The sequence below is a fragment of the Anomalospiza imberbis genome, chromosome 3, assembly GCF_031753505.1.
Source record: "Anomalospiza imberbis isolate Cuckoo-Finch-1a 21T00152 chromosome 3, ASM3175350v1, whole genome shotgun sequence".
In the NCBI taxonomy this organism is placed as follows: domain Eukaryota; kingdom Metazoa; phylum Chordata; class Aves; order Passeriformes; family Viduidae; genus Anomalospiza; species Anomalospiza imberbis.
The window spans coordinates 51,412,283-51,433,077 of record NC_089683.1 but is presented as its reverse complement, the minus strand read 5'-3'; the positions used below and the strand labels follow the sequence as shown (position 1 = coordinate 51,433,077).

Sequence of the window (20,795 nt, the reverse complement as noted above, 5' to 3'; positions counted from 1 at the left end):
ACTCTTTTCTAAAGAAGGATTAAATCCATACATATTTACAAAAAAAAAAAAAAAGAATGTTGTTAATCAATTTCTACTCAGTAATGTATTTTTCAAGATGATAAAACATAATTTTAGAAGCATACCTGATAATGCTTTACTGTTTAAATCCATTGCATTGATTGATTTTGATCTAAATAAACAGGTGTTGCTAGAAGAAAAAAAATGACAAAACCCACAGACTTAAGAGGGAGATAAAGAGGAACATTTATTCTATGCTCCTATCTATTTGAATCTATTAGATTTATATCTAGGTCACTCCTTGAATAATATGGCCTCTGAATTCCATTAAATTTCTGATAGCTCTATTACAAGTCCTCGCACAGTCCATCAGAAATAAGAATTTTATTCTTTTGTGTTCCATTTCTCTCTCACAATAGAGATCAAAACCAGGATATTACAATCTGTTGTCACAGACATTATTTCAATACTACTTTCCAGTTAGAGGATCAAGCGGGGAAAAAAAGGTGTGTTTTGTGGATTTCCCTTAAAAATTACATAAAGTAAGTGAAATGTAGAATTGTACTGTGTACAGAGATTCATTCCAGAAAATACACCCCTGTAGAGTATTTTTCTGTTAGCACTGTTGAGATAAAAAACACATCTTCACATTGCCGATTTCCATTTGAACGCTCCCAGGAGATATTTCAATTCTTTAAGTTGCACTGCCCTCTAGGGGAAAGGATCTTTAGCTGTCGCTCCATGTCCATGCCGCGGGAACAAAAGCCGTCCTGGCTTTTCTCCTTCAGTTTTGAAGGCTGAACACTTTGCTTCCTCCAAATGTTACGCTGATGCTTGGTATGTGTTCGGCATGAGTAGCACAAAGATGAGCGAGGCTCCAGTATAGCCATGTTTTATTTGAATTTTTATTCCTTTACATGTTCTATTTTTGTGTGTGATGCCTCGCCTGAAGCATAAGCCTGTGTAAGTAGTGAATCTTGCCCGGTCGAGCTCACCTTTCCTCTCAGTGGTCTGAGGACACGGACCCAGGAGACAAAATGGTTATCAGGGCTTTTCTGCTGGAGGTTAAACCTTGTGTAGCCCTGTTTGGGATCCTCCAAAAGGCAGCTCTGGGCTCTCTGCAGATCTGGTGTTCACTGAAGGAGCTGATCACGGTTGCTTGTGCAGATCATGAAACTGACAGGTGGTCTCTAGTTTGGAAAAATAATCATTTTCCAATGAACAGCTGACAAAAAGGCAGGTTTTAGTAAGAAGCTCCCTAATACAAACAAGAAAAAAAAAAGTTATTTCTGCTATTTCAGTCCTGTTATTTTCTAAAAAGAAATAATCAGAGAGCTAGCCAAATAATGGACAACTATGATTGTCATATTCATACAAACTCAAAAGGGTCATGGAGACGCAAGATATCACACTGGGGAAGCTATCTGGGACATATATCTGGGTATGATGAATTCCACCCCCCTTCAAAAGAAGGGTATTCTGGTATTTCACAATATAATTTAATGCTGTCAGGCACCTGTATGTCTTGAAAATGGAATGAAATTCCAGAAGAGAAATTCCCGTAGCAGATTTTTTCTCTTTTACAATTTCTTAGAAGAGATGGGTAGTGAAGGAAGAGCAGGACATGGTTCAGTGAAGTGTACCTAATACTTCAGTATCTTTCCACAGTGGATGCTCCAAATAAGATAGTAGATATAATGACTGAGTTAGAGAAAAATTATGTGATTTAGTATTTGGGAAAAAAAGAGATCAGGTTGGTATGGAGAGAAATAGGCTGCCATGGCTATCAGAAATTCTTGTAAGGAAAAAGAGCACTCTCTGAAAATTGCGGGAATACTGAAGCGAAAAAAAAAATCAGTAGCTAATGAAAACTCATCTTTGAAGAAGATTAAGGGTTTCACAAAGGAGAGGGAATGGAGATTATGCATTCATCACATGAAGCAAGCTGCAATGTTAGCTGTGCGCTGAGGCTGCGCCTCCAGGACCTCTTAGCTACCGTGGTAGTGTTATGTGGGAGATGAACACAGCACACTTCACTGGCTCAAATCAGTGCACAAACAAAAGTGAACATTAAGAATTACTGTTCTGGATCTACTGGCCTAACTAAAAGTATTCCAAAATTTTTCAATGTCCACTAATTCTGTGTACTTACCTTTCAAATAAATAGCTATAACCATCTTATGAATTACCACCCGTTTTTATCACTAGATAATTGCAGCCTTAAACCTTCAGCCTGCAAAAATCCCTTCTTAGCCTTTTCTTTTCATGTTTGATTTTGAAAATAGGATTGCCTTTAAAATCAATTACAAAGGATAGATTTAGCAACATCCACAGATAAATCCAATCTGACCCCAGCATGTAGTAGTGCAATGACTGCATGTTAGTAAGAATGGAAAATTGTAAGAGACAAAAATGTTAACTTGTACAATGATGTATGCTTCTAAATATTTTATTTAAAAATCCAATTTATGTATGTATGTATCCTTCTTAAGTGTCAAGTTTTGGATCTTAAGACTTTTTACAAATGAAAGGGTTGTATTTTTCAGCTGAGATGGTATCCTTATTTTTTTTTTTTTTAATAGATACATATATATTACAATGTCTACATTATTAAGTGTGTTACCTAAATTTTCTGGTCCTTGATTGTTTTTTAAAGATTTTTAGGCCCTACTTTTTCTTTCAGGACTATTTTCTTTTTTTGTGGGCCTTTTCCTTTTTTGGGGCTGTGTTCATCTACTGTGATTAGTTAGTAATTTCCATACAGTCTACTTAACCCCAGCTAACATCTGTGCACACAGAGGGCGAGCGTCTGCACCTGGCCAGGGGTCTCTGTGACCTGAGTGTGACTTTTAATATTATAATGGACGTAGTTCAGCTACAGGACACATGGACATCAAATATTTTGCCAAGTTAATAATGTATCCATAGACGTGCATCAACACCTTGATTTACTACATCCTTAAAGTTTGTTAGCTCCCAAATGTCCCTGACTATCTGCTTTACCAGCTTACAACTAACATGATTTAAGCTTTAGCTCCCGGATGCCCTTGACTGACGGATGCTGGCTGCTGCTGTTCCCCTGGTTGGATCTCCTTTCCCGATTATTAGGGCTGAAGGCGTACAGAGCCCAGACCTCCAAGAACACCCTGGCTCCACAAAACCCCGGCCCGCTCCCGTGCGCCAGGAGGCGGCGGGGCTGCGCCAGGCCGGCAGTGACGTGCCCGCGCCGTCAGAGCGGCCGGAAGCGCCGCTGGGAGCAGTAAACAACGGCGTCGGGAGCCGCGGCCGCCGCTTCCATCTTGGAGGAGCCCGAGCCCGAGCCCGAGCCCGAGCCCGAGCCCGAGCCCACCTGGGACCATGGGCAGCGTCCTGGGCCTCTGCTCCATGGCGAGCTGGGTAAGGTGGACGCGGGCGGCGCGGGGGTTCCTCCCTGCTTTTCCCTGCCTGCCGCAGGCTCGGAGCCGGCGGCCGGTGCTTCCTCCCTCCTTCCCTCCCCCACCCGGGCCTCTCCCGTCTCCCTCCGCGCCTGTGTCACCCAGGGCGGCTGTGGCGCTGCCTCCCCTCCTCCTCCTGCGGCACGGGGAGGCTCTGGGCCCCTGTCTGGCCCCTTCCCGGCCCCAGCCGGGCTCTGTCCGCCCCGAGTGGCCGCGGCCCCCGTTCCGCCGGGCAGGGCTCTCTCCCCGCCGCGCTGGAGGGGGCGGGTCCCGCCGTGGTCCCTCTCTCGGGCTGCTCCCGGGATCCCCAGGGATCCGTCGGAGCCGTTTTGCCGGCGCTGTGGGGAGCTTCGTGCTTAGCCCAGACAGGCCGGCCTGTCGAGCTGCTGGGCGCCGCTTAATCCGCGTTGCTGTGCGGGAGGTGTTACGGTGTCCGCTGAAATCACCTCTCCCCGAATTTCTAAGTTAAGAGTCTGATCAAATGCTTTGAACTCCCGCGTTTCTTTCGGGTAAATCAAAACCCGCGCGTTTCCCTGATTCTGATATTTGTATTTAATTTCTTTCTTACGGCTTTGTGTCGAGCAGCTCCACCCTTTGTAGCATCTTTGTCTCGCCGAGCCATCCTTTCCTCGCGGCACAGTAATCCGTGGTGATGTGTCACCACGTCAGGTGATTTCTGTTCATGGGAAGCAGTAGATTGAAATGGCAATAGGACTCTTGGCACGATGCAGGAAAGCAAAGAAGTTGGTAAAGAGTCTTCAACTGAGGCATTGCTTTTTTGTTCCTAAGTGATATGTCTTTCCAAGTCTAGTCTGTATTGATACAGTCAAGTGGTTTGTTTTACGTGTTTGCTGTAAGAATGTCAGAGGGATTGTGAAAATCCGATTTTTTCATGCCAAAAGTTTTTCGTACCATGCATCAATTAAATTAAATTACCTATTATTAAAGCGTTAATGCACACACTTCTAATGATATAACAAAACCTCATATTTATCCAGGCTGCTATTTTTCTGCTATCTGAATGTATGGGTTTTGGCTCCTCTAATACAGAGCGACCTTTAATTAAGAGAGATGGTCCATAATCCCTTAATCTCATGTACAAATTATATGAAATTATCATAGAATTGGAATTAACTTCCAGGCTGATATGCCTGTAAATAATCAACTAGAACACTGATAATAGCATTTTAACTAGTTACTCTCAGGGTTCGTTTTGGTCTCATTAACATTCTAAATACTACTTAATGATTTAGCCAGTTGGGCTTGAATTGCTAACTGGATATAGTTAACAGTATTATTTTTAATTATTGTTAAATACTTCATGACATTGTGACTATAGGCTTTAATTCAAATGCTTGAGTTAATATATACTATGTTTCCAAGTTCATAAACAGCCTTTCTGACAACTGGTTGGTGTTTGTAGTGTTTGAAGAGCCCCTGTCTACTTGCTCTTGATTGTTTGTTTCTCTACAGAGAAATTCAGCCTGTTAGATAAAATGATTAGCATGAGGTCATAATCTTAAATCACATTTACTGTGAGTAGTAAACCTGTTCCTTCCTTTGAAGTGCCCAAACAAATCAGGCTGGGTAGTTCTTGTTAGTATTATTTTTCTCTTTCCCCTGATGGCTTTAAAGGGTTAACTTTCTTTCCACATTTAAAACCACAGCTAATCAGCACTTAAAACCTATACAGCAGTTCTGAACTGGAATCTGTCCACGCTGGTCTCTAGGGATGTGTCAGTAGGAACTCTCTTTGTGGCTCTGAGAAGGAAGCACACGGTGAGGGTGAGGTGCGGTGCGGGTGGCACGGCCGGCAAAGCTGCTGTGCCTGTGGGGACGCTGCTGTCGGCGTTGCTCCTCCGCAGGGCCACGTGTTGTGCTGTGCAGAGCCGCTCTGCTTGCCTCATGCCGTGCTTGTGTCCTCTGGGCTTTTGTGCTGTGTTCCTGCCATGTGTTACTGCTCTGCGCTCCCGTGTGCTGATCAGGCAGTGCTTCAGGTTAGCATTTTTAGGAGCAAGGGGAGCCTGTCAGAGATGGGGCTGAGGCTAAAGCCGTAAGAGCAGAGCCTTAAAGACTTCTAAAAGACTTCTGCTCCTGACAGCCTAGGTTGATAAGGCAGCAGTGTTTTCCCTCTGCTGTGTTTTGCCTCTATTACTCTCTTCTCTGAAACTGCTGAGCTGCTGTTTTGCTCTTTTAATATTCTCTCTCTCAAAGCAAAGGTCTTGATTAATACAGTGTCTATAAGCTTAAGAGTAGGGATGATGTAGCTAAACCCTGACTAGGCCCATCAGGGGCTCAGTGTTTTTGCAGACACTTAATTCAATATATAATCATTTAGTCATTACTCCAGTAGGAAGATTATGTTTAATAATAAAAACTTGTTCTGTGTGCATGAGGGGCAGTAAAATCTGTCCTTCCATGATTTTGTGGGGTTTTCTCTCTCCTTCAGTATACATCTTGTTACCTGTTCTTCATGCAATTTCCACTGCTCTGGGGAATGAAGTGACTCCTTTAGCAGGCATGAATTAACTTGTATGCCCTGCTGGCTTCTCCCAGAATAGGTGTCTGTCTTTTCTTATTTTGCCTTAGCAAACACCATTGAGCTGCTTATTTTTCTTCAAAAATGTAAAGGGATATGAGTTGGTAGGTAATTAAAGTTTCTGGAAATCAATAGATTTTATTCAGTTGTGTCTAAGTAACTTTTGTCTAAGCTTCCTTACGGAAGCAAATGAAAAAGTACTTGTGGAGTAACTTTTTGTCTGCGTCTGTGACTAAGCTGAGTCACACTGGGGAGTTAAGCTTTGATGTCCATGGTAGTGTCTTGCTGTGTGTACTACTGAAATTTTTGTTGGAGGTGTACTTTAAATTTAGGAAGAAAGTGGCACAAACTCACCTTGTCTCCTGTGCTGGTAAGCTGAATTCCATGGGCTGAATGTTCCTTGGTCCCTGTTATTTTTGAAGTCTGTAGCAAGTAGTTTTGCGGATAGTATAATACTATTTTGTTGGAATGGTATGTATTTTATTCTCTTTTGCCAAAGAAAGAGAGAACTGGACTGTAACATGATTCCTTGTATAAGTAGCCAGCTTGTATAAATAGTGTCATGTATCAACAGGTTTCTCTTGTTCAGAGATGGATGTGCATGAGCCGTTTAGGGGCAAAACATTTTAAAAGCTGGTGTTGGTGCTCAGACACTCCATTGAGGTATATGGCCTCTCTTGAGGCACATTTTTTCCCAGTGAGGTGGAGACAATCATCTTCATTTCAGTTACTGCAAGTCTCTCCTGTCTGTAGAAGCATTTGTGCTTCTGCTTCCACTGAGGCAAGGAGCAAGTTGCTTGAATTAATTAGCTATTTAACAAACAGTGTATCGCTGGGATTCCTTACAGAAGTGAATTTTCATAACAGGTGCTCCTGTCCCCACGTTTTCTGCAGCAGATGATCCTGATCATATATTCTATTCTGCCAAACTCAACCTTTTATTCTACAGTATGTTTAGAAATATTAATGCAGACAGAATTAGTTCAAGAAAATAATTTTTTGAACAGAGCACTGAGTTATTTTTCACTGGAAAGGTTATTTGTGTGTGTAGGAAATAGTGTAAGACAGTAGTACTATAAAATTCAGATTTATTTGGAGATAATATTTGCCATACATTTCCTGCTTATGAAGCATAGATGTCCCTAGTGTAGTTGCTTGCAGTCATAGAGCAGCCTCAAAGGTCCACTTACTCCATCTTTGATGAAAAAGGGGGCCTGAGTGGGCTGTTCTGGTACCCTGTCCCGTTGCATCTTGAACACTGCCAGTGATGTAGACTCCACCATATCCTTAGGGAGGTTGTTGCAGGGATTGGTTGATCTCAGTCTAAATAATTTCTCTATTATATTGAGATGAAACTTCCTATATAATCAGTGTCTTCATATTATTTGTGCTGTACTGAGTGGAGGAGAAGGTAAAAAGAGGCAATATAATAACTTTCACATCCTGAAATACTTACAATGAGAATCTGCTTAGTTTCAGTGGTTTAGCAAGACAAATGTAATGGTGAAGTTTGCTAATTTAAAGGTGATTCTCTGGCATAGTGGAGTGAAGATTGTTGGCTCATTGGAAGGAATACATGTGCCAAAAACAATACAGGGAAGTTATTTAAAAGATGAAGTTTGTGGGTCCAGTGTGTGTCTGGTTGAAACTGTAAGAATGATACAATCAGCCTTTTCCCAAGGGCTTCTCAGGACGCTGCCAGGAATGTTGTGGCAGTCTGTCTGCTTTTCCCGGCAACCCCTGGGGACTTTTCCAGTAGCAGCGGCTGCTGGCATTTTTGATTGTCGTATGAGTAAACTGCTGAGAACTCTGTCTGACACATGCCTGTCATACTGGGTGATTGGCATGTCCTGGTCATGCGACCGTGTAACTACTCCTTTCCTTTCTGATCGAGTGTCTCTCATGCAGTGATGGACCACTGTGGCTTTTGTCCCATGGTGGAAGTGTCTCTGCATGTGTGCTGAGGGAGAAGCTGGGTTTTAACCCTGCTCTTTCTGTACCTTTGTATGTCAGAGGTAGCATGGTTTGTTGTAGTTCAGAGAAGGGCAGTGATCACACATTTTGATTGTACCTTTCCTTCTTTGGCTGATGTTTACTTGTGGGACCTTGCCTTTCTTTTACTTCCCAAATTGTCACTCAGCACATGGCAGAGAATTGTTCCCTGCTTCCCAACCCTTTCCTGTTGAAATAGCTCCCTTTTTTCTTCCCACAATTTTCTGTGTGAGAATTAAATACAGGTAAATTTTGGCCTTTTTGGTTTTTTTTCCCTGTAGTATTACAACTGTACAGCATTCCCATGCACTTTTGCTGTTGATATTTGGTATCAATAACATATGTATTGCATATTTGCTCTGTTCTTACTGTTTGTATCTTTTACATTGCATAAGTTAATTTTGCATAATTATTTGATATGTGACTAGCTGCTAATATGAAATAGTTTGCAACCTAATATTTAGGCTCTATCTCCTGTTTTTTGTGTTTTGGAAATATTTATGGCCCCAGTGAGAATTTTATCCCAACTATGCAAGGTGCTGAGAATGTACCTACATGACAGTTGTGCTGGTATCTTTTTCCTGTGGTGTGTTTGTTTATTCTCTGCAGCTGTGGAAGTGAGGATGTAGTTGCTAACAAAAGAATCCTTCCATGTAATTTAGCTGAAATGAAATGAAATTCAAGAGAAAAAATGAGCCTGAATCCAGTCTTTATTTCTTCTGAATGGCTAAGTGATTACTTCTGGCATAGCACTAATTTCACTGTGCAGCGGCGCATCGGGAAGCGCTGTTGTTTGGTGGCTCTGTGACGTGTTGCAGTGACTTAGTGGTGAGATGCACAGGAGAGTCATTTTCTATCACATCTGATGATCTGCACAGCCTGATTAAATATTAAAATCTAGTAATCCAAAGCTTTTTAAATAATACATGTTTTCTCTTTTTGTCAGATACCATGCTTGTGTGGAAGTGCCCCGTGCCTGCTTTGCCGATGCTGCCCCAGTGGTAACAATTCCACCATAACTCGGCTGATTTATGCCTTCTTTTTGCTTCTTGGCGTGAGCGTTGCCTGTGTAATGCTAATACCAGGCATGGAAGAGCAGCTGAAGAAGGTCAGCATTTATCAGCTAGCAATCAGCATTGCTAGCATATTTGGTAGGACAAATGTCATAAATAATAGTAATTGACATTTTGAAAAGCGTGGATTTAATTTGGAAGTATATTGTTTTGCTACCAGCTGTGCTTCACAGTCACCATGAATTTATTTGTAAGTGTAAGAAGTTGTGGGAAGATCCCTCTATAGATGAAAAGCACTCTTTTGAGTGAAATATTTTTCATGCGTCATAGTAGCACGTTTTCCACCCAGGGAATTAGGAAGTGTTTGTAGGATCTTACAGTTTATTAGCTATATGAAGATGCGCTATAAAATTGGGGAGTGGTAATGTGAGTTACAGTAGAGCTTACAGGTTCACTGAGCTTGGGTTGCATGTACTTCAGTTCTGTTTTGCAGTGTTTAGTTTTTTTCAGTAGATAGTAGCTTTGGTTAGGCATGATTTTTATGTCTTTTTCCCTCAAATGATTCATCTGTAAATGTATTGTAGGTTGGTATAGTTACTCCATTAGAGCTTCAGTGTGAGCCATGTTAGTCACCTAGGAAAGAAAATTACAGCTTTCTGGAGTATGATTTGACTTCTGAAAGATGTTGCTCACGTCCTGGTAGTGACTGGAGAGAATGTTCTCAGCTGTTTCATATGGAAATTACAAATACACCTAATTGATGGTGATGGTACTTTTTTGGGAAAGGCTGTTTTAAAGAGATGTAAGCAGGCTGCCACCTCCTAGCTATGTCATAAGCCTGATAGTAACTGTCAAGTCAAATTTACCAGTTCCCAGATATTTGATTATCTCTTGATTCAGATCAACAAGGGAAAACTGCATTTCTTTGAGAAGTTTTGAAATTACTAATCGCACAAAAAATGGTAATAAGATCCCTGTCCCATTCATGGAAACATTCAAGGTCAGGTGGGATGGGGCCTTGAGCAACTCGATGTAGTTGAAGATGTCCTTGCCCATGGCAGAGGGGTTAGTCTAGGTGAGATTTAAAGGTCGTCTCCAACTCAAACTATTCTATGGAAAGATTTATTTTATTTTATTGTGCCTCTGCTGGACCTTTTTTCCTTGCATGTGTTTGATATTCTTGTTGGACTGTAGCTAATGATGTGGTCCTTCAATATCATATTTTCTCACAGTGTTAATAGTTACGTAATGTTAGAATATTAATGAATTGTATATTGGAAATTTATTAAAATACATTTACTGACAGGAGGTCTTTTAAAGATGAGTGATATGTCTTGGATTTATCACAGATTCCTGGATTTTGTGATGGAGGGTTGGGAACAAGTATTCCTGGTGTGCAGGGCCACGTGAACTGTGATGTCCTGGTTGGCTACAAGGCCGTGTACCGTGTGTGCTTTGGCATGGCCATGTTCTTCCTTCTCTTCTCCTTGCTGATGATCAAAGTGAAGAGCAGCAATGACCCCAGAGCAGCGGTGCACAATGGGTAAGATGCAGAAATGAGTGCTGAGATGAGTTAGTGATTAATTTTTGTTTCATTCCACAGAAATTTTTTCAAGAAATAAAAATATTTAAGAGCCTCATCTGAATTATATTCCTCTTAACTTTGAAGTTTATATGAACTTTTGTTCTTTTCTGAACAGTTTTCCTTTAAAGGTTATGGTGGTTACACATATATATCCATATAGATGTATAAAATGTATATTTTCTCTTTCTGCTATCTTTTCAGTTGCCCCTCTGCAAAAAGAAATGAATTATGTATCAAGTTTCTGAGCTTTCCAGTGGATTTTCGTTCATATTTCATTTTAGTTAGGATTATCAGATGGAAGAATATAGTGGAATTTCAGCTTGTATATTGACACAAGTGGTAGTTTTCATCTAAGTTCTGCCTACGTGTAATGTAGCTCCTTGAACCAAGGAAATGTAAACATTTATGAGAGAACATGGTGCTAAAAAGCCTAAAACCATTTATGGTGCCTAATCTTGGTGGTCACAGTGATTGCTTAGACTACTGCTTTTTAGAGGTGACTGTATTTAACAAAAGCTATGAACAGCTAAGCCAAAAAGTTTTGTTTTATATTCAGTATAGTAGGATTAAATATGTCTAGCATAAAACAAGAAAAAGCTTCAGATTATTTCTGTAGGGGAAAATAATTAAGACTGAGCAGAATATTGCTTGGTTTACTTATGGATTTTTTTGATTTAAAGAAAAAGAGAGTACAGTATTAAGATATGTTAGCAAAAGTAACTCAGTTCAGCCTTTACCTCCACCCTGCTTTGTTCAGGAGAACATGCTTGTTGCAAGCAAGAAGAAAGTGGTTCAGCTACATTCTGTATCAGAATGTAACTGTTGTTTTTCATTTTTTTTTCAAAAAAAGGCACGTGGTGATTTTACATGATGAGGAATGTTTTTTAACTAAATTTTTTCTTAAGTGTTTGGTATCTTCTTGATAACCTTATTTGGAGTTGTGCTCTCCAATACAAATTTAGGTACTGTTTATGCAACCCATAGCAGTTTGCTCTTCTTAGCCAATCTAACATCAGCACTAGGATAAAAAGAAAAAATAATGCTATTTAACTGTTGCTGGTAAAATATTTAATAACATTACTTTCAACACTTCTGTAATAACTCGTTGCTTCAATATGTGTTACAGTGAGCTTTATGAAAAGCTTTATGGCTTTTGATTTTTGAAATTGTCTGTATGTTCAGTAATATTTTGAGATGTAATCTTTTTGTCAGTGATTTGAAATATTCAGAATACTAGGTTTTTACTTTTATGTGTACTTTTTCATGCTTGCATACAAGTTAAGCCCAGTATTACAATCTAGTGCCAATGTTCACCTTCTCTGCTTTTTTAATGGCAGTCAGAATGGTTTATTCTTCTCAGGTTTATGATCACAACAGAAAAAAACTCAATTATAATGTATCTACGAGATAGTTGCTGGCTTGTACAGAATGCACAGCAGCTTTAGGTGTTATTTCAGATGACTGTTGTTTTCAGTTGTGGAATAGGGTAGAGTAGTAAGATCCCTTTAAAAAGTCTAGAATTAGAGATTAAATATATACAAACTTGAACCCATTTCTATTTCTATAATTGAGAATGACATTGATTAAAAAAAGTGGATTCTAAAACTACTTTTAGTGGGGTTTGTATTGCACTGTAAATGGTACAACTTAATTCAACTTTTAGACTGGATTTTGTCACTTCTCTATATCCTAGGAAAATAGTCCATTTTGTTCTGTATTCTACACTTCTGTCATCTCACATAGTTCCTCTCCACACAACTGGAACTTGTTCTTCTGGTATCCATCACTTGATTGTAACAGCCAGCAGGAATGGTTAAATTTGTTCAAAGTATGGGAAGAAATGGGAAGGGATAGAAAACTTGAAAAATTGACAAGTGTTTGACATTGTGGGGGTGTGGTATATATCTTTGTGCTGTTACATTCAGTTTTGAAGTGCATGTAGATGGCATCATGCCTATTTTTGGAGCTGCCTGTCACTGGGATCAGAAAAAATAGTCTTTACCTCCTTACAGTTTTGTTGGCATAACAGTTTGAAGTTCTCTATGCAGGGTATATTTATACAATTAGTATTTGGGGTGAGGTTGGTGTACCCTGGGTGAAGGATACTCCCTTGTATGCTTACAGGAAACATCTGATGTCTTTTGATGGTCTGTGAATGCATATATTTTACTGGAAGAAAAATTCCAATGACACTGCCCTGAAGCCGGGACTTGGAACTTGATTGTGTCTTTTCTGTGCAGGATAAATGATTTGCTTTTGTTTTTGTGATAAATCCTCATCAGCTGTAGGCCTACAGAATCTGAAGTTGGGTGGGAAGAATCCAGACTTCTGTATATTTCTCTCATGTAGGAAGTGAACTAACACTGGTAGGGAGCTCCAGCATAATATTTTATGTCATTGTAGGCAACAGTCAGATCTTTGATATTAAAAGTAGGAAGGGATTTTTTAACCCATTTTTCTGATATGCAGACAATCCAACAGTCTCACTGCTCTGGTTTAAAACATTCTTAGGAAGAAAAAAAGCAGCTCACAATTGGCCTAATTTCTAATTCACAAGCAAGAAGATACCTCTGGGAAATGTGTCAAACTCTGTGTCAGTCTAGCGCAGTTTTAAGCATAATTTTTTGGAGAACACAAATCTTGGGCAGATAAATTTTTTATCCTGCTTCAAATGAGGCAAGTTAAGAATGAGCAAATTAAAAAAAAACCAGCTCTTAAAGATGTGTATTTTATGTGTGAATTAGACTAGACTTAACAGTTGCCTTATTTTTTTTATTTCCCTTTAGATTCTGGTTCTTTAAATTTGCGACAGCATTTGCAATTAGTGTTGGAGCTTTCTTCATACCAGAGGGACCATTTACAACTGGTGAGGGAATATTGTCTTCCTCTGTATCATTGTGCAATCATACTTAGTTTTAAATAAAGTGCATGCTGATGTCATGCAGTTTTAATTGTAGCTGTGTAACAGTAGTTCTTCTCTGTGTTTAGGGACACTACGATGGGGGTAAATCACCTGTGGGTCTTAACTGGTTTTGTTTTACTTCTCTTCTAGTGTGGTTTTATGTAGGTATGGCTGGAGCATTCTGCTTTATTCTTATTCAGCTGGTCTTGCTTATTGACTTTGCCCATTCCTGGAATGAATCTTGGGTTGAAAAAATGGAGGAAGGAAACTCAAGATGTTGGTATGCAGGTAAGGAGGGACTGTACTACAGTCAAGTTTTAAGTCTAAAATAATGTGCATTGCATTAAATGAGTTACTGAATAGTTCATTTTACCAGTGCAGAAAGGGCTGCTTCATGCATGAGTGTCATTTTCTCAGATGTGTAGTTCAGCTCATTGACGTCCTTCTGTTGTTAAGTTAAATAAGGGGAAGCAGGGAGAGGTGCAGCAGCCTCCAAGTAATAAGATCTATTCCCTGGGAGCAGGGTGTGAGTTTCACACAATCACAACCACTGCTGTGGTTGGAAGGGACCACAGCAGCTCATCTGATCCAGCCTCCCAGCTGAGGCAGGGTCATCCTGGAGCACACATGGCACAGGATTATGTCCAGATGGTTCTTGAGTTATCTCCAGTGAGGGAGACTCTAAAACCTCTCTGGGCAATCTATTCCAGGGTGCAGTCATACACAAAGTAAAGAAGTTCTTCCTCGTGTTCAGGTGGAGCTTTCTGTGCATCATGATATCAGAGAAGTGGCAATTGCAGCTTTTCAGGGTTTTTGTTTTGTTTTGGTTTTGGTTTTTTTGTTTGTTTGTTTTTTGGTTTTTTGGTTTTTTGGGTTGTTTTTTGCAGCCACAGGTTTTGCTAGCCCTTCAGTGTTGATTAAAAAGAAAATAACCTGCTAGTGCATCATGTTGAGTAGAATCATCTCAAACAATTGTTTTTTCTGGTTGCCAGTTAGTCATTCTTTGAAGGTATATGCTGAGTGAAAGGTCAGGGTAGTGAAGGAGAGTAAAGTCATCTCACTGGAGAAATGTTATTTTAATAAAGTGTTTCAGATGTGATAATTTAGGTGTTTCAAAAGAGCATGTCTTGTCTTCATTCAGTGGCCATTTCTCTATTTAGTGTTTTTACTAAGATGTAATTTGGAAATGAGATTTTGTTTTAGCTTTTGTTGGACAAGTGTTTCTTCAGTTTCTTTTTTAAGCTGTTAGCCAAGGAGTGTCCATTATAACTGTGTTCCTTTATCCTCCTTGCTCTTCCTGGTTGCTGTTGGAGCACTGGAGAATCAAGCATGGCTTCAGGATTCCCATGTATTGTTTCTTTTTAATACTTCACAGGCTATTTGAGAACTTCTTTTACGTTTCAGTGCCCAGAACTCTCGTCGTATATTGTATCCCACACTTGATAATCACGTAGTATCATTCCAATCGTAGTAGTCTTTGTTATTAACCAGTTTAACTATGGTTTTGTTTCTTCACAGCTCTGCTCTCAGCTACAGCTGTCAACTATCTGCTGTCTCTAGTAGCTATTGTCTTGTTTTATGTTTATTACACTCATCCAGAAGGTTGTTCTGAGAACAAGACATTCATCAGTGTTAATATGCTCCTGTGCATTGGTGCTTCTGTAATGTCAATTCTGCCAAGGATTCAGGTATGATTACAATTCTTTTGCCTCTTGTGTTTTCAAAATATACATGTGCCTACAACTTTTGATTGCCTAACTTCCCTGTTTTGTAACTCCTTTTTCTAGGAATCACAGCCAAGATCTGGTTTGCTGCAGTCTTCGGTGATCACAATTTACACAATGTATTTGACTTGGTCAGCCATGACCAATGAGCCGGGTAAGTGTAGTAGCAATGTAGAGCTTTTTGGGTAACCAGTTCAGCAATAAATTGTACTTACGCCTCTTTTGCAAGGCAGCTTTAGAACAGGGTAATAGAATGTGCATGTGGTAGGGCTTAGCTACATGTGCTGCTAGGAGCCCACTCTCCTGAGGGATAGGAAGGGATATGCAGCAGTGAGGGAGGGCAGGGTCTGCGTGGCTGGTCCAGGCAAGCTCTCTTGAGGAAGAGAGGGAAGCAGAGAGCCACTTCTTCCAGGGTGTGTTCACCTTTTTCTCCCCCCAAAGCCATGCTCCCAGCAGTGATGTAGGAGGTATAAAATAGCAACCTGGCCTTGCCCACACATCTCTGAGCTTCGCCCTCTCTGCAACCAGCATACTAAAATAATGTCTTTTCCCCCTGCTTGTATGGCATGTAAGAATTTCTGCTCTTTACTGGCAGAACTGCAGTATTCTAAAGCTTAGATTTTGCAGATCAGTGCAACTCCCCTCAGGAGTCTAGGAGTTTCATCTCTCTACCAGGTTTCACGTTTCTTAGGTGACCAAGATGCTACTGATTATATTATTCCAAACTGAGGATTTATAACAAGTATTAATAAATGTTGTTAATGTTTATTGTGTCTGGAAACAGTTGATTGCCTCTAAAAATAAATAAGTGCAGAAATTCTGATGATTAAAATTAATCACCAGATTGATTTTAGTAGTTTTAATTTGGTCTCTGACCCTTTTATCTTAGCTATGGACAATCTTCTGTGCTTCTGTGTCATGGAATACATGAGTCATCTAATTCAGGCAGTGATTATGGGAAAATAAGATTGTGTACTACTTTCAGCTGTTACATCAGTGTTACCTGTGGATACTGTGGGTTGGGAACCAGTCATAATAAAAAACTGACTTACTGGCATTGTTTTCCAATTCTGGGCTGACTCGGGTATCCCATCTATAGAATACATTTGTCAAACTTGTTTAGTAGCAGTAGAATTTCTGAAGTTTCTTATGCAGAAATTTCTGTTTTGTTGCATCTAATTATGTCAGATGGAATAGTAAAGCAGTTGATGCATATCTTACATAAGTTCAGAATCCTTTTATCTGTTTGAAGAGACAGATTTTTATGCCATATACTGTCATTTCCCTGCTCTAGAGAGATTCGGTAGGCTAAAAATAAATTCAAATTTTACTTCAAGACTGTCACAGTCATGAAGTTCCTTTCTATTTCTGTGCATTCAGCATGGAAATGTGTTATTAAATATTTGTCCTGTTCTTGTTTTATGTAAATTCTAATGCAATTTCCCTCACAGACAGGCGCTGTAACCCCAGTCTGCTGAGCATCATTGGTTACAACAGCACCACCATTCCAACCCAAGGTCAGGTAGTGCAGTGGTGGGACGCACAAGGGATTGTAGGACTGCTTTTGTTTCTGCTGTGTGTTCTCTATTCAAGGTAAGATTCCTTAAAAAAATGCATTAATTTTTATCACTTTTTATTGTTGGATACTGACTTGGATTTATTTATTTGATTTATTTATTTATTATTTGATTTATTTATTTGGGTAACTGTACCGTGTCCTTTTCTGTTCTATCCAGCATCCGGACATCCAACAACAGCCAAGTTAACAAGCTGATGCTGACCAGTGATGAGTCAACACTGATAGAGGATGGAATGCCCAGGAGTGATGGCTCCCTTGATGATGGAGATGATGTTCACCGAGCTATAGATAATGAGAGGGATGGAGTTACTTACAGCTACTCCTTCTTCCACTTCATGCTTTTCCTGGCATCACTGTATATCATGATGACACTTACCAACTGGTACAGGTATTTACATTTGATTAGATGTTGTGCTGATAATGAGCATACAAGAGGCCATTTCTTGCTGGACAAAGAGGCACAAGTTGCATGCTCTGGAATGTAGGTCTTGAGTGGGCCTTCTCAAGGAAGTGTATCTGAAAACTGTAGCCAAGCTTGTTTACAAGTGCCTGTCATATTTTCTAGGATGATTCTTGTCATTCACAGAACTGCTGAAATACATCCTGCTAAAGTGAACAGGATAAAGTCTTAAATTATATAACAATTAAAAATAAGTAAACACTAGGCCCATGTCTAGTACAGAGAGCTAGAAGAAGGACATGTTATTTCAGCAGGTCAAGGGGAAGGTGTTTCTTCCCAGCTCCTCCAGTTCTGATGCTTCCCAGTACGAGAGAGACATGGACATACTGGAGAGAGTCCAGTGAAGGGCCACGAAGATGATGAAGGGACTGGAGTATTTGTGATATGAGGAGAAACTGAGAGAGCTGGGACTGTTCAGCTTGGAGAAGAGAAGGCCCAAGGGGTGTCTCACCACTGTGTATAAACACCTGAAACAGGTGTGCAAAGAGGATGGAGCCAGGACTTCTTAGTGGTGCCCAGTGACATGGCCAGAGGCAAAGGTCCCAAACTGGGACACAGGCGGTTCCCTCTGAACATAAAGAAACACTTCTCCATTGCTAGGGTGACTGAACACTGGCACAGGGAAAGTTGTGGAGCTTCATTCTTGGAGGTACTTCAAAACCATCTGCAGCTGGATTTAGGTGTCCCCGCTGTAACAGTGGAGCTGGACTAGAGAACCTTCAGTGGTCTCTTCCAAGCACAGCTATTCTCTGACCAGGCTTGGTGTAAGGAAATTATGTTGTCTGATCCTTGAAAAAAATCCTCACAATAAAATAGTCCTCCTGTCTGTGAACTGTTGCTAACAGCTAGATCAGATGTTCTTTAGAATTAAAAAATGCAACTTAAGGTCTCTAGTTACTTGGCAAAGAACAATTTGTATCAAAAGAGCAACACTAAAAGGTACTTCCTTTGGGAATAACTCTTAATAGATAGTCCTGCTGTGAAATTGATTTGTGGCCCTATTTGGGTCCAATATGACATCAAGATTGTTAATTTCTCTAGGTTGTGTCCTTTGGCAAGGCAAAATACATTCTTTTTATCTCTTAAGTGCTATCCATTTACTGCCTTTCTGCAGATTTGTTAAAGATTCCTTGCAATTATTTCTGCTTTTTGGCAGCTTCTCATACTGAGTATTTTTTGTGCTGTTGTTTTTTCCGCCTCCTGTGACACCTACTTCAAAGTGGTGTTCATGTACAGACTGGTGTGAACTGCCTGGGAGAAGGGTCCTTTGATGCGTGAATTGAGAATGATCTGTGAAAACAGTGTTGAAGGGTAGCTTAGAATCACAAGTATGTTATATTGAAAAAAACTTGCAAATGATCCTTTTCCTTTTCCTTGATTCACAGTCCGGATTCTTCTTATGAGACAATGACCAGCAAGTGGCCATCTGTATGGGTGAAGATCTCTTCCAGCTGGATTGGCATCGTGCTGTATGTGTGGACTCTGGTGGCTCCGCTGGTTCTCACCAACCGCGACTTTGACTGAGCCGTGCTGCTCTGGAGAGAGGCTGTGTTAGCGCCACATGTCCCTGAAACAAACAGTATTCCGGGTAATAGTGCAGGTGTAAATACATGTGTGTGTGCTGTCCAGGTAGTATTCCCTGCTTTATCCTGCATGATTACCTTGAATCATGTCTTGTCATTTCAGTAAATGACTTTTTCTAGCTGAGCTCAATGGTAATTGCTGTAATGATGGTTTTCATAGGATTACTCCTAGTTTGAGTGCTTTGGGAGCACAAGATGTAAGATCAAGAGCTTTTGGAAGTTTTTTCCCCCTCAATTGCATTAAATGGTTGTAGGAAAAAAAGTGCAAGTGTTCATTAGGGTAATTAAACAGTGCTAGGTCAGGCTTTGCAAGTGAAGAAGGGTCTGCCTTTAATGATCCCTGTTGCCTTGATTCCAAAATAAGCCTTGAATAAGTGTTGTTAGACTCAAAGTGGAGCACTTTGGGGTTCACTGGATCTTGCAGCATTTTGACACTACTAGCCTGACCTTTTCCATGCCGAGGGCAGCAGTACCTTCAGCACAGTTGTGAGGGGGGAAACTTGCACCTGGAGCTGCAGAGGAGCCAGTCCAGTGTGTCCCATTGCACACGGGAGGACAGGCACTCTGGGGGGAAATACCCTGGTATAAATGCTCAGAAGCATGTTTTTAAGGCACCTGTTTACAATGTGCATTTACATAGTATTAGTGGTTTTTTTAAGTAGTTTAAGTAGCATAGCTGTGCTGTAATTTATTGCTGTTTTGTGTGCCACTTTCTTGGCTATGCTACAGTCATGAAGTTTGCAAGGAGCCGAGTGGTGGAAGCTGTGTAAGCCCTTCAGAGGAATTGAGTATTGTGATTAAAAAAAAAAGTGGAGAAAATGGAGCAGTGAAGTTACAATAATTGAAGGAGGTTTGCATTTACTGAGGCTTCAACTGAAAGGTTTCTTAAAATATTTGGGGCTCTGAATCTTGAAATATTTTACTGTATTAGGTATTTTGCTTGTTGTCCATTGCCAGAGATGGACTTGAGCCTAGAAAGTCTAAATCTAGGCATAGTTCCTGTGCAGTTAGAAAATCTTAAAATGCTTTTGTGCTTGCTGCTTTATAACTGAAGTACATAAGCTGTGTAATTTCCGTTACTTGCTACAACTTGAGCCTAGAGCAGCCTGACTGGGAGTGACCCTGGAGCCTGCAGCAGATGTCATGCTCATCCCTTTCTGTGGTGTTTGTAACTGTGACTTCCTGTTGCTATTCTCTGAAGCTTTTATTTTAATTCTGCACAAAGTCTGACATGTCAAGTCAAACTTGAGACAGTAATGGAAAGATTAGTAAAGGCTTGTAATAATTTGGAATATATTGTTACCTTATTAATAAATAAATTTGGATGAAGATGTCCCATGACTTCTGATGTCTCGTGGTGCTGCCAGATGTTTTTTTTGCAAGGGTTAGTGTAACCTTCTCATCCCCTCTTCTGGGAATGCTTTGTAGCACTGTCAGGTTCTGAGAAGAGCTGACAGTGCTGCAAAGCACAGCTGTGAGTCCCTGGCTCTTTCAGGAGGTCATATGTAATCTCCTGGGTGAAGTCCTCTGACAGTTCTATGCCCTTGGCAGCCACGTCCCAGCAAACACTAACATGTCTTTCACCTGGAACTGCATTCCTGCTTGGTCAACTGCTGCCACCTCACTGGATAACACCTGTTTAAGTTTGGGTAAAACACCTGAACACCACTTCTACTACAGCAGTTCCTGAGTCCTTTAACAAAAAGTTGGTGAATTCAGAAGATTAGCAGACTGCTCTATCTATGGATTCAGCTCCTTGTACAAGTGGCCACATTACTCCTTTGGAAAAAAATCTTCGATCCACTGCCAGAAATTGTGGAATGTGTTTTTTGTGTTGTGTGTATGAAATTACTGAAACCCAGTTTCTCTTGGAGGCTTATTAATAAACCCATCAGGCTGGAGGTAATGAAACTTTTCCAGGAACTGTGCACAGCAGACCTTGCACAGCTACTATGATAGGAAAACAAGAGGCTGTTAAATCCAT

At 40.4% G+C, this 20,795-nt stretch overlaps 1 protein-coding gene and 1 long non-coding RNA gene across 2 annotated transcripts; one reads left to right on the top strand and one right to left on the bottom strand.

Moving 5' to 3' along the window:
• Window positions 1–222: 222 nt before the first annotated feature.
• Window positions 223–5,737, bottom strand: LOC137470744 (uncharacterized). The gene is made up of 2 exons (XR_010997232.1): window positions 4,003–5,737; window positions 223–1,188 (listed from the first exon to the last, which is right to left on the bottom strand). It is a non-coding gene; the product is annotated as an uncharacterized lncRNA (long non-coding RNA).
• On the top strand, window positions 3,221–20,145 carry SERINC1 (serine incorporator 1). The gene is made up of 10 exons (XM_068184363.1): window positions 3,221–3,396; window positions 8,912–9,073; window positions 10,328–10,521; window positions 13,350–13,429; window positions 13,616–13,753; window positions 14,984–15,153; window positions 15,253–15,343; window positions 16,641–16,782; window positions 16,926–17,156; window positions 18,614–20,145. The coding sequence occupies exons 1-10, from the start codon at window positions 3,358–3,360 to the stop codon at window positions 18,750–18,752; spliced, it is 1,386 nt and encodes a 461-aa protein (XP_068040464.1). The 5' UTR covers window positions 3,221–3,357; the 3' UTR covers window positions 18,753–20,145.
• The last annotated feature ends 650 nt before the right edge of the window (window positions 20,146–20,795 follow it).